The sequence below is a fragment of the Grampus griseus genome (genome assembly GCF_964374135.1).
Source record: "Grampus griseus genome assembly, chromosome: 6".
Lineage (NCBI taxonomy): Eukaryota > Metazoa > Chordata > Mammalia > Artiodactyla > Delphinidae > Grampus > Grampus griseus.
In genome coordinates, this window is record NC_139000.1 from 5488690 (window position 1) to 5507746 (window position 19057).

General features: G+C 40.8%; 2 protein-coding genes across 3 annotated transcripts in view; one reads left to right on the forward strand and one right to left on the reverse strand.

The window, feature by feature from the left end:
- Positions 1-19057, reverse strand: part of ABL1 (ABL proto-oncogene 1, non-receptor tyrosine kinase) — a 134402-nt gene that overhangs the window by 75232 nt on the left and 40113 nt on the right. The window lies entirely within an intron of this gene.
- Positions 7879-10470, forward strand: LOC309824281 (WW domain-binding protein 11). The gene has a single exon (XM_082657037.1). The coding sequence runs from the start codon at positions 8026-8028 to the stop codon at positions 9949-9951; it is 1926 nt and encodes a 641-aa protein (XP_082513163.1). The 5' UTR covers positions 7879-8025; the 3' UTR covers positions 9952-10470.

Here is a 19057-nt window from a genome sequence, read left to right on the forward strand (position 1 = left end):
ATTTAAGCTTCAATAAAGGTTTGCTTAATTCATTGTCTAGCGAAAAAAAAAAGTTAGAAAGATTAAATGACAATTCTATTTACAATATCGTTTAACAATACTATTTATATACTTAATGAAAGATGTGCAAGCCCTGTACACTGAAAATTATTAAGACATTGGAAAGGGAAATTATAAAATACTTAAATACACTGAGAGACATACTCATGGATTGTAGAATATTGATTCCTCATGAAGCCAATATTAAGACGGCAAGCCCCTCCAAATGGATAATAGACAATGCAATCTCAATCAAAATCTTCACTGGCTTTTTTGAAGAAATTGACAAGGTAATTCTAAACTTTATAAGGACAGGCAAAGACCTAGAATAGCTGAACAATTTTGAAAAAGAACAATAAAATCTGATGACACCTTAATTCAAGATACATTATAGAGCTACAGCAGCCAGGATAGTATGACATTGGTAGAAGAGCAGACACATACCAACAGAATCAGAATAGAGTCCATCTGTAGGTCCATATTTACACTTGTCCTATGACCCAGAAACTCCATTCTTAGGTATTTCTCCAGCAAAAACAAAAGCATATGTCCACACAACGACAAGTACAGGACTGTTCATAGCAGCAGTATTCATAAGAGCCCCAGCAACGGAAGCAATTCATATGTTATCCACTGATAAATGGATAAACAAACTTAGCAAGGAAAAGAAAAGAGACAGTATACACAACAACATGAATGAATACCAAAAAGTCATGCTATGTGGAAGAAATCAAATACAAAAGTCTATGGTTTTTGTATTATTCCACTTACATGAACTTCTTGAAAAGGCAAAATTACAGAGACAGAAGGCAGATGGATAGTTGCCTGGAATCAGTGGTTGGAGAAGGGAATTAACTGGAAAGGGGCACAGAAAAAATTGTTATAACGAGGGAACTGTTTTATAATCTCAGTTGCGACAGAGGTTCCATGATTACGCACCAAAATTCATCAAAACGTACACTTAAAATGGGTGGACTTTATTACATGTAAAGAATACCTTAATTTTTTTTTAATTACTTAAAAAAAATCTCCCAACCCAGGCCCTAATATTCTATACATATCCTCGCCTGACTAGGACTCTGTCAAGGTGCTGTTCAGTGTTCTCCATTTACTTCACTAAGATTTCCTTCCTTGACAGGCTTCCCTGAAGGTCTGTGAGGAGTTGATGTTAACAAAGTTCAACTATATTTCACTTACAAAAACCATTATGTTACAGATTTTCTCATCACGATATCAATAATGGTTGACACGTAACTTTTTACTTACTGTATCAAGCACTCTATATGCAATATCCCACTGAAATCCCATCAAACCCTTTAGGGAGGTGGCATTATGATCGACTTTCTTACTGAGGCCATAAGACTAAAGTTATTTGTCCAGGGTCACAGCTAATACATGATAGAATCTAGATCAGGACTCAGACTGGAGTATGTGTACCCCTTGGAAGTAAATGAAGATTTTCCAGGGGTTATTAGACACGGATCACTTTTAAGAGAATAAACTCCCAAACCTCAGCCTTCCTGTGTACTCTTCGTACAACCAATCTGCCTGAGCCAATGCACCTGCAACCCTCCCAGTAATTCTTTCCCATGGCCCTTTCACTATCACCTGTCATGCACTTTACAAAGGCAAAGCTCACCCTCACCACGGAGCACTGCTTACCAGTACGAACACCTCTGGGAGGACAAACACAGCTCCAAACATTGGCGTTACTGAAGCCTCCTTTCCTTATGGCACCTTAAACCCACAGTTTTATGACTCTCCTGGCTGCATTCACATTACTGTTAAGGGTGAAGCATGGGGCTGGAAGAGGGGCCTTGGAGGTTGCTCTGAACTCATGTACATCACAGAATGGGCTGGTATGTGTAAAGACAATTTTTGTTTAACCACCTTGCTTCTTCTATCCCCCTGCTATTCTTAAAGAATTCATTGTTATTATAGGAAGAGGCAGAGAACAAAGTCAAGAAAGGGCTGGTAGGAAATACTGAAGGCACAGGTTTCTCATTTCATCCAGGTAACAAACCGTGGCAAAGTACTGTACAATTTTCAAGAAATAGGAAAAGCACGCTGGGAAATACCAAGCAATCTCATGGCGCGTCTCCTCTGCATTTCCACTATTCTCAAGTGGTGTGAAAGAGCTTGGTGGTTATTCTTTTCTTTTCTTTTTCTTTTTTTTTTTTTTTTAGAGATTCTTATTTTTACTTGAAAAGTAAAAATAAAAACAACAACAACAACAAAAAACAACTAAGGTACACATTGGGAATTGAACTACTATAGCTTTTCTTTCTAGAGATGTGACATCCATGTTTTCTGGTCAGTAGTGTTCTACCAAATATTGTACTAAACCAGTGTACCAAAGCCAAGCAGACAGATGACCAGTAAAGCTGTTTGCTATTGGTGATCATTCTTGATTTGCCAAAAGATTCTTAGATGCTGTAAATCCACATTTATTTTTTACTTGGGCACAAGTCTCCTGCTCCTTGTTACTTATCTACCTTTTCTGATTATTGGAATAATACACTTAGCAATTTGAGATTAATTTAACAGGAATATGTTACAGGTTCCATTGCGAGCAATAACTTAGTAACAGTCATTAATATACGTTTTGTAAGTTCCACACTTAATGTTGGGCCCAGTGTCTTCTCTGCCTTTCATTAATAACATCTACAAAGTAAATTAAATTGTACTCTGAGAAGCAGAACATCCACTTTAACATATGGTGTAGGATACAGTGTTTTCAAATGCAACCTTCTTCAACATGCAAGAAGCCAGGAGAAAAAGGTCTGATGAATATTCAACAAACAACAGGGGTTACTCCTAAGGGGGGTGATCAAGAGAAAGAGACATTTACTTATTTTAAAATAATGAGTAAATACTACCTTTGTAATAAAAACAATTACAACCAAAAAGTATTCATCAGAATAAGAATTAAAAGGTAATCATTTGTTTACTGGAAGCTTCTGGAAGCTGTATCAATTCTGACCTGCTGAAGAGATGAACACCAAAGGGCGGGAAAAGGAGAGAAAAAAAGAGGGAAAAAATGAAAAGGTACCTGGTCTAATCTCTTGATGTAGTGTTTGAACTTTGAGAACAGGTCCATGGGTTCTGGCAACAGAGATTTGCACCTGGAATCACAAACGCACTAGTCCTGGGAGTGGGAAGAACATCCTGTGTTCTTTTATTACCAAAATATTCCTATATGGAAAATGCCTGGAATAACTGTCAAACACAAATAAGAATGGTTTTGGCAGCAAGATTTAAATGTTAACCATCACGTTGTTGAATGCTTTGTATGCAGTGACCACCCAATACTTACGGAGTACATAAAGCACTCAGAACAGGGTCTGACATAGTTAAGAGTAATGTAAGTTTGCTATCGTTATCATTATACTGCATTCTAGTAGTAGAGAAAGGTGAAAAGCATTTCACTGATTCATTCATTCACTCAATAAGTTTCTACTAAACATCTACTATGTGCCAGGTAATAGAATATGTACTGAGATTTAATAAAAGCACAAGATAGGCATGTTCCTGTGCTAAGCGAGCTTACAGTCCAGGAGGGGAGGGGCAGTGAACAAAGTATCACATTAATTAAAGTATAATTATAAATCAGAATAAGTTCTCCAAAGACAAGAATAAATCCTATGAGAGAATACAACAAAATGAAAGTTTATATAAAAAATTCTTGATGACTTGCATATGTTTTATAAATTCCTGTTTTTAAAAGATTCTCTCATTAAAATTCTTTTGATAAAGTAAAAGTCAGAGTAGAAACTACCAGTATCTTATTTTTTATTTCTATTCAGTTTTTTTAAATTTTTTTAATATTGTGGTATCATACCTAAACTAGAAATTTATATCCCACTTGAAAATATACTGATTGCTTAATCAGCCCAGCCATGGCTTTTTGTTAAGAATTTTTCATGTTTACAAAGTGAAAACCACTTATTCTCTAATTTATCTATTTAGTCAGTCAGTCGTGATTTCTAGACATCAGAGTCCCTTAAAGAGAAATATACCTAAACAACAAAAAAATGTGGCCAGTTATGCAAAATAAAGGTAACAAATTAAATCTTTAAGCTATGAATACGATAATATATCATATCTGGACACAACTCTATTCATAAGTGCAATAACTTTAAGCAAATTTTTTTTTTTTTTTTTTTTTTTTTTTTTTTTTGTGTTACATGGGCCTCTCACTGTCATGGCCTCTCCCGTTGTGGAGCACAGGCTCCGGATGCACGGGCCCAGCCGCTCCGCGGCATGTGGGATCTTCCCGGACCGGGGCACGAACCCGTGTCCCCTGCATCGGCAGGTGGACTCTCAACCACTGCACCACCAGGGAAGCCCTAAGCAAAATTTTTGTATCTGTCAGGCTCATGCGCTTATGATATCGTTGGGAAAACATTTTTAAAAATAAGAGCAAAGGAACAGCTACAAGGAACAGACTATTCCGAAACCACTTCCAGGAACAGGGTTTGTTTAAACAAAATGTATTAAGTGAAACCAGCTGCATTAAGGGTCGATGCCATCTGAAGTGGAATTCTAAAACCACCCACTTCATAATATCTGGGTAATTATTCCTTCCTGTTGCTATAAATGAAATACTCAGTGGCCAACGAGCTACATAAGACAGCATGGCAAGGAGCAGTTCACCAATGAACAAAAAGCCCAATTGTAGTACAAGTGGATGCTCACAAGAAACCCTTGGGTCCTCTAGCTAGTCCAACTAGCTTTACGCTTCCTTATCACACATTGGACAAAGTGCTAAAGCAATGTGAAGAGAGTCGCTCTTTTGAGGGTACCAGGAGAGAGGTGCCTACAGTCAGGGGTAATCATATTCTGCCAGTGGGTCAACTGATGACGCTTTCACACAAACTGATGATTTAAAAAACAAACAAACAAAAAAAACACTCCAGGAATTAAAAATATGCTTTAGGGAATTCTAAAATGCATACTTTTTTTCCAATCTGAAAACTAAAACAGATCTGAAGAAAAATGGAGCCTGAATCATAACCAAGGTTTCATTATTTAAAATCATTTTCCTTAACTTATAACAAAAGCATACGAAACGGCTTGCCCCTTTGAAGACTTCCTGGTGGCAACATATCAGGGGAACCCTTCGGGAAGTCATGTGACCCAGTCAAGAAGATCATCCATTTTGAAAGTGTTTCCCAGTGTATCATCAGTACTGGCGGTAGGACTGTAATCAAAACAATGCAGTTGAGAAACGCAGCCATTAATCATTTTATTTTGGAAACCAATTAGGGGATGATGAAGGAAGAAAAAACAGTGATTCATTTGTTTTGATGAAATCTGGCCTTCAAAAGATAGAATGGGCCAGGAAACACACATATTTTTATGTTCTAAGGTATCTTAAACTTGGCCTTTAAAAAAAGATTCTTCCCAAGCTCAGTAAATGAACAAAATAAATCAGCTAGTTGATGAACTTGACTATGATATATTCTGCTAACTTTATGGATGTAAGCTTGCAGGTAAAAAAATATATATGACCTAAGGGCAGTCACAAACTTTGCTGTTTGAAGCACCAAACTCAACAAGATAGCGATGGACCATGATCCAAGGTCACCTGCAGGATGATGGTGGCTCACGTTTGAAACTGCATCATTAGCTGTGTTTACCTGACTCTTTAAAAAGCAGGCAAAGCTCAGTACTAAAACTCAAGTCAAAATGTGCAGTTCACAACACAGCTTGTATGGACCAGATCTGTTTCTTAGAAGAAACAGTCTGAAACTTCTAAAATGCACGGAGAGGATAATATAAACAATGCTCGGAAAGGTTTAAGAACATTTCAATGACAGGAAATCCTTATTATTATGACTACCACCAGTTAAAAATGCAAGCACAACTACGTAGACAGTACAGTATTATTTGAAATATCTCTTAAAATATCCTATTTCTTTTTAAAATATCCTTTTTTAAGTTTTATTGAAGTATAGTTACTTTTCTCTTAAAATATCCTATTCAACATTTTCCACACACCTTAACCCATCTTATACCCTCCCCCATTCAATACTTCCACTCTTTGTGCTTCCCAGGACCCCACATCAGAAATCTTATTTGACATGGTTACTGGTTTGTTATAGAGAAGGGGTACAAGTGGAGGGCTGGAAGGATGAAGAAGTTCTTGAAGGACCAGTCGGTGCAGGAGGTAGCTGATGGAAACTGGAAAGGAAAGAGAAGAAAATCAAGAGACAAGCAGTGACATGAAAGGGGTCACCTCACTGGAGAGGCTTTCGGTTACTTGTGGCCTCAGGCTACCATGTGGCCTCTTGAAGGGCAGAATGTAAAGTTCTCAGTTTGACCAACCAACTCAGTGTCAGGAGAAAGGAAAAATGACACATTAGCAATGGGAAGCTCAGAGCGAATTCCCAGAGGCTGTCAAGACTCAACCTAAGTGATGGTGTGTCCTCGCACAAATGCAGGGCTTACCTCAGAAGTGAACCCCGAGGCAGCCTAGGTCTACTTCCTAGATGAAAATGCTATTCTATTTTCAACTTCATTTCTTACTTTCATTCTGTCTGGATGGAAGAAAGATGATTTGGGGGTTTAAGTCCTGGCTTGGTTCTAAACCAACTGGGATATTTAGGCAAGTTAATCCACATCTCTGGGTCTATTTAACTTCTTAAATTCTAAACCTTCTTTCTTAGAGTCATTTCCCTTCTTGAAATATATCCTTGAGAATGTCCTTTCATGATGAGTTCTCAGTGGTAAATTCTTTTTGTTTTTATTTATCTGAAAATGTCTTTATTTCATTCTCATTCTTGAAAGACTGTTTTATGGCTATACAATTCTAGGTTAATAGCTATTTTCTCTGCCTACTTTGAAAATATTATTCTACCGTTTTAGGGCTTCTACTCTTGCTGTAGAAAAGCCAGCCGTCACTCTAATCCTTTGTAGGTGATCTGTCTTTTCTCTCTAGCTATTTTAAGAGTCTTTTCCGTCTTTGATATTCTATAGGTTCACTATGTATTTAGACATGGGTTTCTTTCCTTCTTTTCCTTTCCTTTTTGACTGTGTTGGACTTTGATGGGTTTCCTGAACCTGAGAACTTTTATCTCTCTACCACACTTAGAACTTAGGACAAGAGAGGACCCCGTCCTCAATTCCACAATTTAACAGACTGCAGCTCTCCCCACAAGGCAAGGGGTCTGAAGGCTCAGGGGATGTGCCCACCAAGAGCCTAACTACCATATTCTAGGTATCCAGGACCCTGGAATTCCCTACCTAATCAGCTCCAAGCCCACATTCAGGGCTTACATGGATCTCTTCCCAGGTCTACTCTGAAGGTGGAATGCACCAGCAGTGTGGGGGGCAGATTAAACATGCCAGAGGTGTCCTCTAGTGGCATGTTTGTGAGAAATGTGAACAGAGATTATATAGGCAGGCTGAAACATCTATACATGTGTGCTTGAGGCCCCTCACAGTGCACAAAAAAGCTGGGGGAAGAAAGAGAAGAGGGTCAGGCCATAGGTCAGGGTCTGGCTCAGTCTGTGCTGCTACATGCCAGTGCAAAACTCTGTGAAGTTCAAACACTCTAAATTTCTAGGTTACTATGGTATATTCACCAAGGCAGGAGTATAGAACATATTTTATTTAGTAATTTGTTACACTTGTAACTTTTAAATATTTAGACATATAGTTTGTGGGCCTCCATTTATACTGATGCCCTAACTTCCACAAATGACAAGGGATGGCCTGCTGTTTATCAATTATAAAAATTCTCACCAGTTATCTCTTTCAATATTTCCTCTTTGCCATTCCCCCTAGCATCCTCTTATGTTCTTGGAACTCCAATTAAACATAAGTTGGGAGAGGCAGAGGTGAAGGGCCCTACGAAGTCAAAGAGGCCGAGAATCGTCCCCTCCCCGCTTCTCATAGCCCCAGGAGCCCAGCAGAAGTGTTTTTAGGTTTTGTTTTTGTTTTGTTTTTTAAACAAGCAAGTAAACCACACAAATTGTCAACATGGGACGGAGATCTACATCATCCACCAAGAGTGGAAAATTTATGAACCCCACAGACCAAGCCAGAAAAGAAGCTCGGAAGAGAGAATTAAAGAAGAACAAAAAACAACGCATGATGGTACGAGCTGCAGTTTTAAAGATGAAGGATCCCAAACAAATTATCCGGGACATGGAAAAATTGGATGAAATGGAGTTTAACCCAGTGCAACAGCCACAGTTAAATGAGAAAGTGCTGAAAGACAAGCGTAAAAAGCTACGTGAAACCTTTGAACGTATTTTACGACTCTATGAGAAAGAGAATCCAGATATTTACAAAGAATTGAGAAAGCTAGAAGTAGAATATGAACAGAAGAGGGCTCAACTTAGCCAATATTTTGATGCTGTCAAGAATGCACAGCATGTGGAGGTGGAGAGCATTCCTTTGCCAGATATGCCGCATGCTCCTTCCAACATCCTGATCCAGGACATTCCACTTCCTGGCGCCCAGCCGCCCTCCATCCTTAAGAAGACTTCAGCCTATGGACCTCCAACTCGGGCAGTTTCTATACTTCCTCTTCTTGGACATGGTGTTCCACGTTTGCCCCCTGGCAGGAAGCCTCCTGGTCCTCCCCCTGGTCCACCTCCTCCTCAAGTCTTGCAAATGTATGGCCGTAAAGTGGGCTTTGCCCTAGATCTTTCCCCTCGTAGGCGAGATGAAGACATGTTATATAGTCCCGAACTTGCTCAACGGGGTCATGATGATGATGTTTCCAGCACCAGTGAAGATGACGGCTATCCTGAAGACATGGATCAGGATAAGCATGACGACAGTACTGATGACAGCGACACTGACAGATCAGATGGAGAAAGTGAAGGGGATGAATTTGTGCACCGTGATGATAATGAGAGAGAAAACAATGAAGAAAAGAAGTCAGGTCTGAGTGTGCGATTTGCAGATATGCCTGGGAAATCAAGGAGGAAGAAGAAGAAGAACATGAAGGAGCTGACTCCTCTTCAAGCCATGATGCTTCGAATGGCAGGTCAGGAAATCCCTGAGGAGGGACGAGAAGTAGAGGAATTTTCAGAAGACGATGATGAAGATTCTGATGATTCTGAAGCAGAAAAGCAGTCACAGAAACAGCATAAGGAGGAATCTCTGTCTGATGGCACATCTGCTGCTGCCTCACAGCAGCAGGCTCCTCCACAGTCTGTTCCTCCTTCTCAGATACAAGCACCTCCCATGCCAGGACCACCTCCTCTTGGACCACCACCTGCTCCACCTTTACGGCCACCTGGACCACCTACAGGCCTTCCTCCTGGACCACCTCCAGGAGCTCCTCCATTCCTGAGACCACCCGGAATGCCAGGGCTCCGAGGGCCTTTACCCCGAATTTTACCTCCAGGACCACCACCAGGTCGACCCCCTGGCCCTCCCCCTGGTCCACCTCCAGGTCTGCCTCCTGGCCCTCCTCCTCGGGGACCCCCACCCAGGCTACCTCCCCCTGCACCTCCAGGTATCCCTCCACCTCGTCCTGGCATGATGCGCCCACCTTTGGTGCCTCCACTTGGACCTGCCCCACCTGGGCTTTTCCCACCAGCTCCTTTGCCGAACCCGGGGGTTTTAAGTGCTCCACCCAACTTGATCCAGCGACCCAAGGCGGATGATACAAGTGCAGCCACCATTGAGAAGAAAGCCACAGCAACCATCAGTGCCAAGCCACAGATCACTAATCCCAAGGCAGAGATTACTCGATTTGTGCCCACCGCACTGAGGGTACGTCGGGAGAATAAAGGGGCTACTGCTACTCCCCAGAGAAAGTCAGAGGATGATTCTGCTGTGCCTCTTGCCAAAGCAGCCCCCAAATCCGGTCCATCTGTTCCCGTCTCAGTACAAACTAAGGATGATGTTTATGAAGCATTCATGAAAGAGATGGAAGGGCTGCTGTGACAGCTTTTGATGCTAGAACAGGCTTCTGTTCACATCAGTGGTTCATGGAGAGAGAGGCCCTTATTCAACTTAGGTGAAAGAGCCACTTTCACTGTCAGGGTATTTTTAATTTCAGTTCAAGGAATATCCTAAAGTTTAGCCTTGTTCAGAATTTACTGCATATAAAAGAGGGTATTTCATTCAAAATAGATTGGTTATTGAAGCAGTGCTGCTAACATCCATCCCCTTTCATACCACCATTTTCATCCCACTTCTTCCCCTACTCCAGTTCCTTGGAAACTTGTCATCAAGGGGATCTTTGTGACTTATTTGTTTTGATTCTCGTGTGCTGTGGACACTGGAGTAGAGATTTCTAAAAAACCAGTTTATTTCACCCCATCTTGCCTTTCATGTTTGAGTTATTTTTAATGTTTTCTTGTAAATATTTTGTAATATTGTAGTGAAATGGGTCACAATGTCATTTCCTAATACAAAGCAAGATATGTGGGAAGAAAATGTACAATTCTTTGATTAAAATTATTTCCCACTGACCTAAAAAAAAAAAAAAAAAAAAAAAACATAAGTTGGATCTTCTCACTATATACCCTGTCTCTTAACCAATCATATTTTCTATCTCTTTAAACTGCAAGCTGTGTTACTTCTTCAGATTTATCTTCCAATTCATTAATTCTCTCTTCAGCTATATCTATTCTGATATTCAACCCCTCCTTGAATTTTCAAAGATTACACTTTTCACTTCTTGACATTATATTTGGTTTTTAAAATAAATTTGCCTGGTTGTTCTTGATGATATCTTTTTCTTTACTCATATTTTCAATTCCTTCTTTTTTTCCAAAAATTACTGAGTGATTTTATTTTATATTCAATATCCAGTATTTCCAGTATCTGAAATCTTTAGACGTCAGAGTTTACTATGATTTCTATTGACTCTTGCTCATGATATCCTGTCTCTGTGTGTCTGCCTGTCTCTTTTGGTGTGTTCATTTTAGTTGGAATGATCCATGGGAATTCTTTGAGTCCAAAGAAGACTTCAATTTGCTTCTGTCATGTGCCCACGGACACTAAAAACCTAGGTCCACTTTAAATCAAGATTTCCAACTTGCAATCATGGGGGAGCAGTGTCACACAAATAGTATAAAATCAATTTCCAAACCCATGTGAGAGCTAGTCAGTAGCCACAAGTTCTCATGTGACTTTTTTTTTTTTACTTTGTCCTCCACCCAAAGCCAAAAGTGAAATGGAAAATTTTCTTTGCTGCTTGATACTGTGTAAAGTACTCCTCTCCTAGTCCACCTTTTCTCTGAGAGTGTAACCTCTCTGAAGTCTTGGCTTTACAAGAAATCGTCTTGGATCAGCAAGCCCTTCCTCCACCCTAAGAGAGCCCAAGCTTGTCACAGGCACACTACTCTCCTCCCTCACCCCACCAGAGTTCTGGGTCATTTGAATCTGTATACCCAGGGCATCATCAATTTCTGGGGTTAAAGTTTTGTGAGGAGCAGATTATTTACATGGTCAGGGAATGTCTTCCCCACAGATTGCTTTTTAGTTGCAAGAGGAAAACTAGCAACTGATTATCCAATGGAGGAACCAAACCACACCCTTGACTAGATAATCAAAATTAATGTCACTAATGACAGGCAGAAGGACACTGTGTGCACCTGGATGATACCATGAGAAAGAAATAACATCACTCCTGTAGTATTCTAACCAAGAATGTGTAACCTGAATCTAATAGTAGGGAAACATCAGACCAAAACTGAAAAACATTCTATAAAATAACTGGCCTTTACTCTTTAAAAATATCAATGTTATGCAAGACAGAAATACTAAGGAACTGTTCCAGATTACAGGAGATTAAAGAACATGACAATGCAATCCATGATCCTGGGCTGGATCCTACACTTGGGGGTGGGGGTGGGGGGATGCTATAAAAGGCATTACTGTGAGAAAACTGGAATATGGATGGTAGATTAAACAAAATTATTGTTATCAGGGTTAAATTTCTTAAAATTGGTAATTATATGGTAGTTAAATAAAAGAATATCCTTGTTCTAAAGAAATACATTTGAAGCATAAGGGACAAAATGTTACAACCTAATCTCAACTGACTCAGAAAAATGAATTTTCTATCCACATACACATACAGAAAGAGAGAGAGGAGCGGGGAGAATGATAAAGCAAATGTAATGTGGCAAAATGCTAAAAGTTGATGACTCTAAGTAAAGAGCATGTGGGAATCTCTACTATTCTAGTAAATTTTGAAACAATTTCAAAATACAAAGTAAAAACCACGGTTGGTCAAACTTGAGCCAATGGTAGATGTGGAAAACAGAAGAAACAAACATACAATGTTTGCATTAGCAAACTGTACTGATCTATGAGGAACCTAGAACTCCATTTTACCAAATATTTCTGCTGAGGAACAGGTGAAGAAATAATACAGAGTTCTGCTCCTGCTTAAGACATAGAAAGCTGTAAGAGAACATCCATCCCAACCTAACAAGAAAAGGCTAGATAATCTATAAAATCATAACATTTCTTGAGCTAATCAGAGAGCTGAGGTCACAAGGTAACCAAGTGAACAGAATTCTAAAGAGTGACAAGTCCCTCCAAAGAGAGACAAGACATACAAACTGTGTGACCTTTCACAGAGCACAGGAGGAACAGGTGGCTGCCATAAAATTAGGTAAGAGGAAAACAGCTTAAATTTTAATAAATTCTTATAAAGCCGAGTGTGGCTTAGTATAACATATCGAATCTCTGGGAGTTCCAGACATCACAGCTGTCTGAACTGACTTGCAAGCTCTTTTCCATGGGGCCTCTACTAGATGCTCATGATAAAGATTGGGAGCAGAGAAGGAGACTAGAGAGAGCCCCCCAATACTGAACTGGGATTAAACCTTGCCCACTTGCGTGAAAACTTTAATCCATTGGGGGGAGGGCAGGAAACCCTCCCTGCCCCCCAGGATCCAGGCAAAGATCTACTGCTTCTGGGGGTGGAGGAGAAGCAAAGCCATTGTCAGCTGGATCGTGCACTGATACAATATAGAGGTCTGCTATTGCTGGGGAGGAGGGGCCCATGAGAAATTCTATCCCACCCAACCAACACCCACCGCCCCCGGAAGGTAGAGTTTGGGTGACACAGAGCACCGGTGGAAGTGCTGGAATGCTAAGAGAGCCCCACCACAGGACATGTCTAAGACTAAAGACTAAGAGGATCGAGAAAGTCTCTGCCCCGACCAACCATGAGCCAGGCTCCAGGTAAAAAGCTACAGCAGGGCTCCCCTGGTGGCGCAGTGGTTGAGAGTCCGCCTGCCGATGCAGGAGACACGGGTTCGTGTCCCGGTCCGGGAAGATCCCACATGCCACGGAGCGGCTGGGCCCGTGAGCCATGGCCGCTGAGCCTGCGCGTCCGGAGCCTGTGCTCCGCAATGGGAGAGGCCACAGCAGGGAGAGGCCCGCGTACCGCAAAAAAAAAAAAAAAAGCTACAGCAATTTACCACTAGGGTAATAATAAAGGTAGGTTAAAAGTAAAAGAATGGGGAAAAAATATTACGCAAGCATTATCAAAAGAAAGCTGAACTGGCTATCAGAACAAGAAATATTACCAGGGATAAGGAGGGATGTTACATGGTGATAAAAGGGTCCATTCAACTAAAAGTCTTAACAATCCTAAATGTGTATGTACCTAATAACAGAGCTTCAAAATATAAAAAGAAATAATATAAATAAAAGTAATTTAGTCTTCCCTTTAATCCTGACTAGTCATTTCTTTGCTTTTCCTCCATCCTTACTGGTCCAACTTTTATTACTTACTATTATATGATAACCAGCTTTTAAAGCTAATTATTTACATAATTGTTTACTTATTATTATATGATAACCAGTTTTTAAAGCTAATAACTCATTTCAAAATATGCCATATTTTCACTGCAGCACTGTTTGTGTTAGCAAAATAACTCAAATGTCCTTCTATGACAAATCGGCAGAGATGTTTACTGCATTAGGGAAGAGGGAGCAAATGATATGAGAGGAGCTCCATCCCACCAGAAAGAAGTAGAAGGTCCAACCCTTCCATCATATCAAAGTGTGAAGAGAAGAAGAGAGGAAGAAGCAAATAGTCAAACAAGTGTCATTACTTCCCCTCCCTGCAAAATTCGGAGGGAAGAGATGATGTATCAGTCAGGGTCCAGTCAAGAGATGGAAACCAAACCAGTAATTTGTACAGGGAAATTTTAATATAAAGAATTAACTAACAAAAAGTTGTTAACTAATAAGAGGATTTTCTGACTGTGTGTTCTTAGGAGTCCATATTTGTCTATTTGGCCTCCATTAATTACAGGGCCAACTTGCTTAGATCTGCCCTGTGGTCCAGAGCCAACACTCGAAACCACCCCCTTATCCGCGTCTCCTACACCCAGCCAGTACTTCCCCTGCCCTAAGTCATCCAGGGCCAAGCACCAGACAACTAGGGCTGAGGGAAAGCAAACAAGGAAGGAACTAAAGAACTCAGAAGCACCTCCCCTCCACTCCAAAGACTAGGTTCAGATCCTGCAGAGAGGTCGTGCTCCGCAGGAACACACAGCCTGCTGGCGGCAAGGACGCCTGCCAGAGCGAGTAATCCACAGAGGTCTATGAAAGTGGCCCACCGTGCAGTGGAGACATTTGTTGGAGGGTGTGAAAGGGTTGGCGTCAGTCCACAGTACGGCCTCCCGGGTGGTCTGTGAGGGACGCTGAGTGTCACTGGGCATAGCCCACTGAAGGACATACCCCACTGAAAATCAGCACACCGGAAATAGGAAAGGAAACCCCTTCTCCCTCGATGGCCTTGCAGTGTCCCTTTAACACTGTCCCTCTGTTGACAAAGCCTAACATTAAGCCAGCTGGCAAGGGAGAAGTGCTTACGGAGTCCAGATCCTACGTCACAAAGCAGAGCGAAGAAAAATGGATTTGGAGATGAAGGGCAATAAACTGGTAACTGGCACACTGAGGGGAAGGGAGGGCAGACTGGTAGATTGAGGGGGAAATAATGAACTTTTGCCCCACCTCCTAATTGAAACTCCGAGAGAAGATCACCTTGCGGGATGCAACCTCCCATCCATATATACACGGATGGCCACAGAATAAAAGTTGGGAGTAGCACGGCAGGTAAGGTAGAGAGACCTTGTTAATTAAAACGCTTCTCTTTACTTCTCCCCACTACAACATGGCAATTTATGAGGAAGGCAGATAGGTGACTTTTTTTTTTTAGACTATCATAGCTCTGCACAGCTGGGTAGTAGAGTAGTATACAAATCTATGACTCTTCTACGTTACTGTATGTCTTAAAAAAAGAGGAAAAAACCAAAAAGAACACACAAACTTGTAAATGCATAGAATATTGCACTTCATCAAATCTAAGATGCCACTGTGAGACACACCTTTACTTTATGGTCCATTACACCATGGCATTCTATTATAAGAGAATTATTATAAGATCCACCCTGATTTTAGAGATTTTTTTTCTTTTCAATTTTTAATTTTTTAACTATTTTTTTAAACTGAAGTATAGTTGATATATGTTCCAGGTATACAATATAGTGATTCACAATTTTTAAAGGTTATATTCCATTTGTAGTTATTATAAAATATTTGCTATAGAGTTTTTTTAATGTGAAATAATGGACATTTTGGAATTAATTAAAGTAGCTTTGAAAAAATACAGAAGAAACCAGTAAGGTAGACCTTACTTCTACTGAATGCCTGCCTTTGTTGCTTTAATCTTCTTACTGTGTGTGTATGTGTATTTAAAAAACACACAGGTAAAAAAAAAAAAAACACACACACATGTACAAACTTCCATACTATTCACCTTAAATTCTCTCCTTAAAAAACATCCTTGTCATCCTCAATTTGAGGGAAGAACTTAAATTCCTACCTGGACACATTCTAATCCCAACAAGTATGTGTTTCCAATTCACAGCCGTTTAAATTCAAATGTAACCTACTGCTCTACCACTTTGCATTCCGGCGGGTATCTTCTTGGTGCCTCATTTTATTACCAGAACACATCTGTGTGAACCGGCAAAGTAAAGGATGCAATCTCTAAAGCAGGTGTGTCGACTGTCCCACACAGAGGAGACAACCACAGCCTCCATCCCATCTCACCAGCTCTCTAAGGTTCACATAAAAGGATGCCAACGATTGATTTGATATTCCACGTGAGAGTTACACTTTTGGTGGTTACTTTCAACTTCGCAGGAGTCTTCAGCTCCATGAGGAACTTCATAGGCCATCTAGTTCATCCGAAACTCTTTGAGGGGTTCATGTTTAAAACATTACTGAGAGCTGGGGAATTCTGAATATGGACTGCATGTTGAACAATGTTATTGGGTTAATGCTGGTTTTCTTATGTGCTGCAACGGTGCTGCGGTGGTGTAAGAGAATGTCCTTATTCTTGGCTATCATGAGTCTACAGCCAATTTCCAGGTGGTCTGGTAAAAGGGAAGTGTTTTATGTAAAGAGAGATGGAGAGCGTGTGGCAAGTGTTAAGAGTTGGAATCAAGGTGAGGGATAGATTGGTAGTTCTTTGCACTATTCTTTCAAGTTTTTATACGTTTGAAATTTTTCATAATAAAAAATAAAGAAAATAAAATAATTGCTCTTGATAAATACAATCTATCCTTCTTAACATCTTCAGGAAAGGAAATTCCACGACTTCCCATGAAGCCAATACAGCTACAGCACCTTAGTAAGGACAGTCACAACTACCACTGCAGCAGCTACAATTACTGGGGGTTCTCTGCAGGCACCGTGCTAAGAGCTTCAGTGCACTGCCTCTTCGCATCCTCTCAATAATCCTTTGAGGTGGGTGTGTGTTATCTCCATTCCTATCTCACAGGAGTCAGAGCCAAAGCTTTCAAGGGCCAATCCAGTAACTGTGTGATCCCACTCAAGTTATGGTAGAGTCAGGATTTCTGGATAGAGAAACTCTGGAGCCCACACTCTTTGCACTACCATCTCTTCAAACCTAGATCAGGACTCATTCTTGCTCATGAAATCCAGCAGTAAGTCACAGCCAGCATTTTTCAATATGAAATAAAAAAGAACAATCACTGTGCTGTATAATGAGTATATGTATTAATTCAGAGACTTTCTTCAGATACACACACACACACTCACTCAAAGTAGAGTATTCCCCACGCAGGTTGCAATGCTTGAAAACCACTGCATTATTCTATATTGCCTCCTTCCACCTCTTTCATTTCCTGCCCAGAAGGCTCACTGTTTAGGAGACTAGAGGGAAAAAAAGCAAAGCAATGCAGATTTGTATAGTTAAGGGAAAAATTCTATTGAGAATTCTCTAATCTCAAAGTAAGCCAAAATAATTTACTTGTAGTGCACACTATCAGATAATCATGCAGCTGGCAGATTTGCTAATATAAAAGACATTTGCAAGTAGGAATCTGGATAATCCCCTTGATGTTTATTATAGGAAGATGCTATCTGCAATCCTATTAAATAATATCAATTTAAAATCCTGGCTGAAATAGTACCTATAAATATGCTCAATTGGTAAAGGTAAGTGAGGATTCTTCTCCGGCGATTCTTCCCCACTGAAAATCCCACTGCACGTCAACATGACTGAGGTCAAGAATGACCAGGGGAAACCATACTGAGAAGTCCAAGTTGAGGAGTGTATGTATGTGTCTGTGCTGTTTGGGGGGTGGGGGGAGGTGGGCAGGGCAAGTGAGCGGTAGAGAATTTTATCAATAGAGTCTCCCCAAACCAAGCACCCAACTAGATGTCCTATTTTTAAAGGTTAAATGACAAAAGTGAAGGGAAAAAAAATTCCATATGGGTTTAAGGCCCACCGTTAAAGGAGGGTTATCTGAATTAATCTTACCATTACCAAATGAAGTCATAGGAAGAAAGTACTATGTCTTTAAATCCACAGCAATTTTTCATTCCAAGTTTCTGTTTGAGGCCATTACTGCTCCCTTGGGACTGTGTTGACTCACTGCATCTTCAGAATGACGCAAGTGAGCTTCTCTGTACAACTTCAAAACAGACTGTGAATATATCCAGGCAAAGGCTGTCTTAGGAGCCAAGAGATCAATCAGGCACCCATTCACAGAACCGCTAGGACCGGGCAGGCGATGAGAGTGTTGCGCTCCGCATCTTCAGTTTCATCACAGTCTAATCACTTTCTTCAACTGGTAAGATGGCTTGACCATTTTTTCTAAATCTTTTCTTAACTTGCCCATCCTCTCTGGGACCTCACATCCATCTTCACTGCCCATTTAGGGGCCAATCTACTTTCTTGGACTTACTTGATCATGTCGTAAGAAAAGAATGAAAACAAGAAATCCACTTCAAATTTCTCCAGTGCTGGGTATCTCACACATCTCCAGTTCCCTCCTCTAATTTTTTTCTTTATCTAAAAAAAGAAAACTCATTGTGGGGGGTGGGAGAGCAACTTAAATTATCCATGCTCTCCTGCCCCATTATTAGAAATAACTGAGAGCTGGCTGTAAGTCTATATTTCTTCCAGCACTAGTAGAGATGACACCGAATGGCTCACCTAATCTCCTAAATCAGTCCCCATCTGCATCCACCAACCATGGGCATAGTGGATAACGGAAAGGACTGGCAATGGCAGACCTCCACCCAGCCATTCAAAATGAAGAGCCTCAGCCCATGGCATGTGCCAGGCTCAATGCAGGCGCTGGGGACACAGCAGACTGACTAAGACAGTCACAGCCCTTCCCTGCATGGAGCTGACAGTATAGTGAAGGAGGAAGGCTTTACATAACTGCCACACTAATAGGGTTCATTATAAGTAAGGAACATGCCAACACAGACTAACACGAGTGCTAGAGAATCTGAGAGCGGAAAGGTCTCTGTGAAAGTGACAGGTAAGATGAGACCTGGAGGAGGAGGTGATGTTAGCCAAGGAGAGGAAAGTGTGAGATATGGGAAGTGGGGGGAACAGTTCACCTAGAAATAGCAGGTACAAAGGCCTGAGGCAAGGAAGGACCTACTACGAGAATCAATATGAGGTGAACAGAATCCAAAACTGAAGCTTCAAGGTTTCATCTGGGGACTGGTCAGATACACACAGTCC

What these genes read in the sequence shown, in the direction of transcription:
- LOC309824281 (XM_082657037.1), top strand. Translation starts at nt 8,026, where the DNA reads ATGGGACGGAGATCTACATCATCCACCAAGAGTGGAAAATTTATGAAC.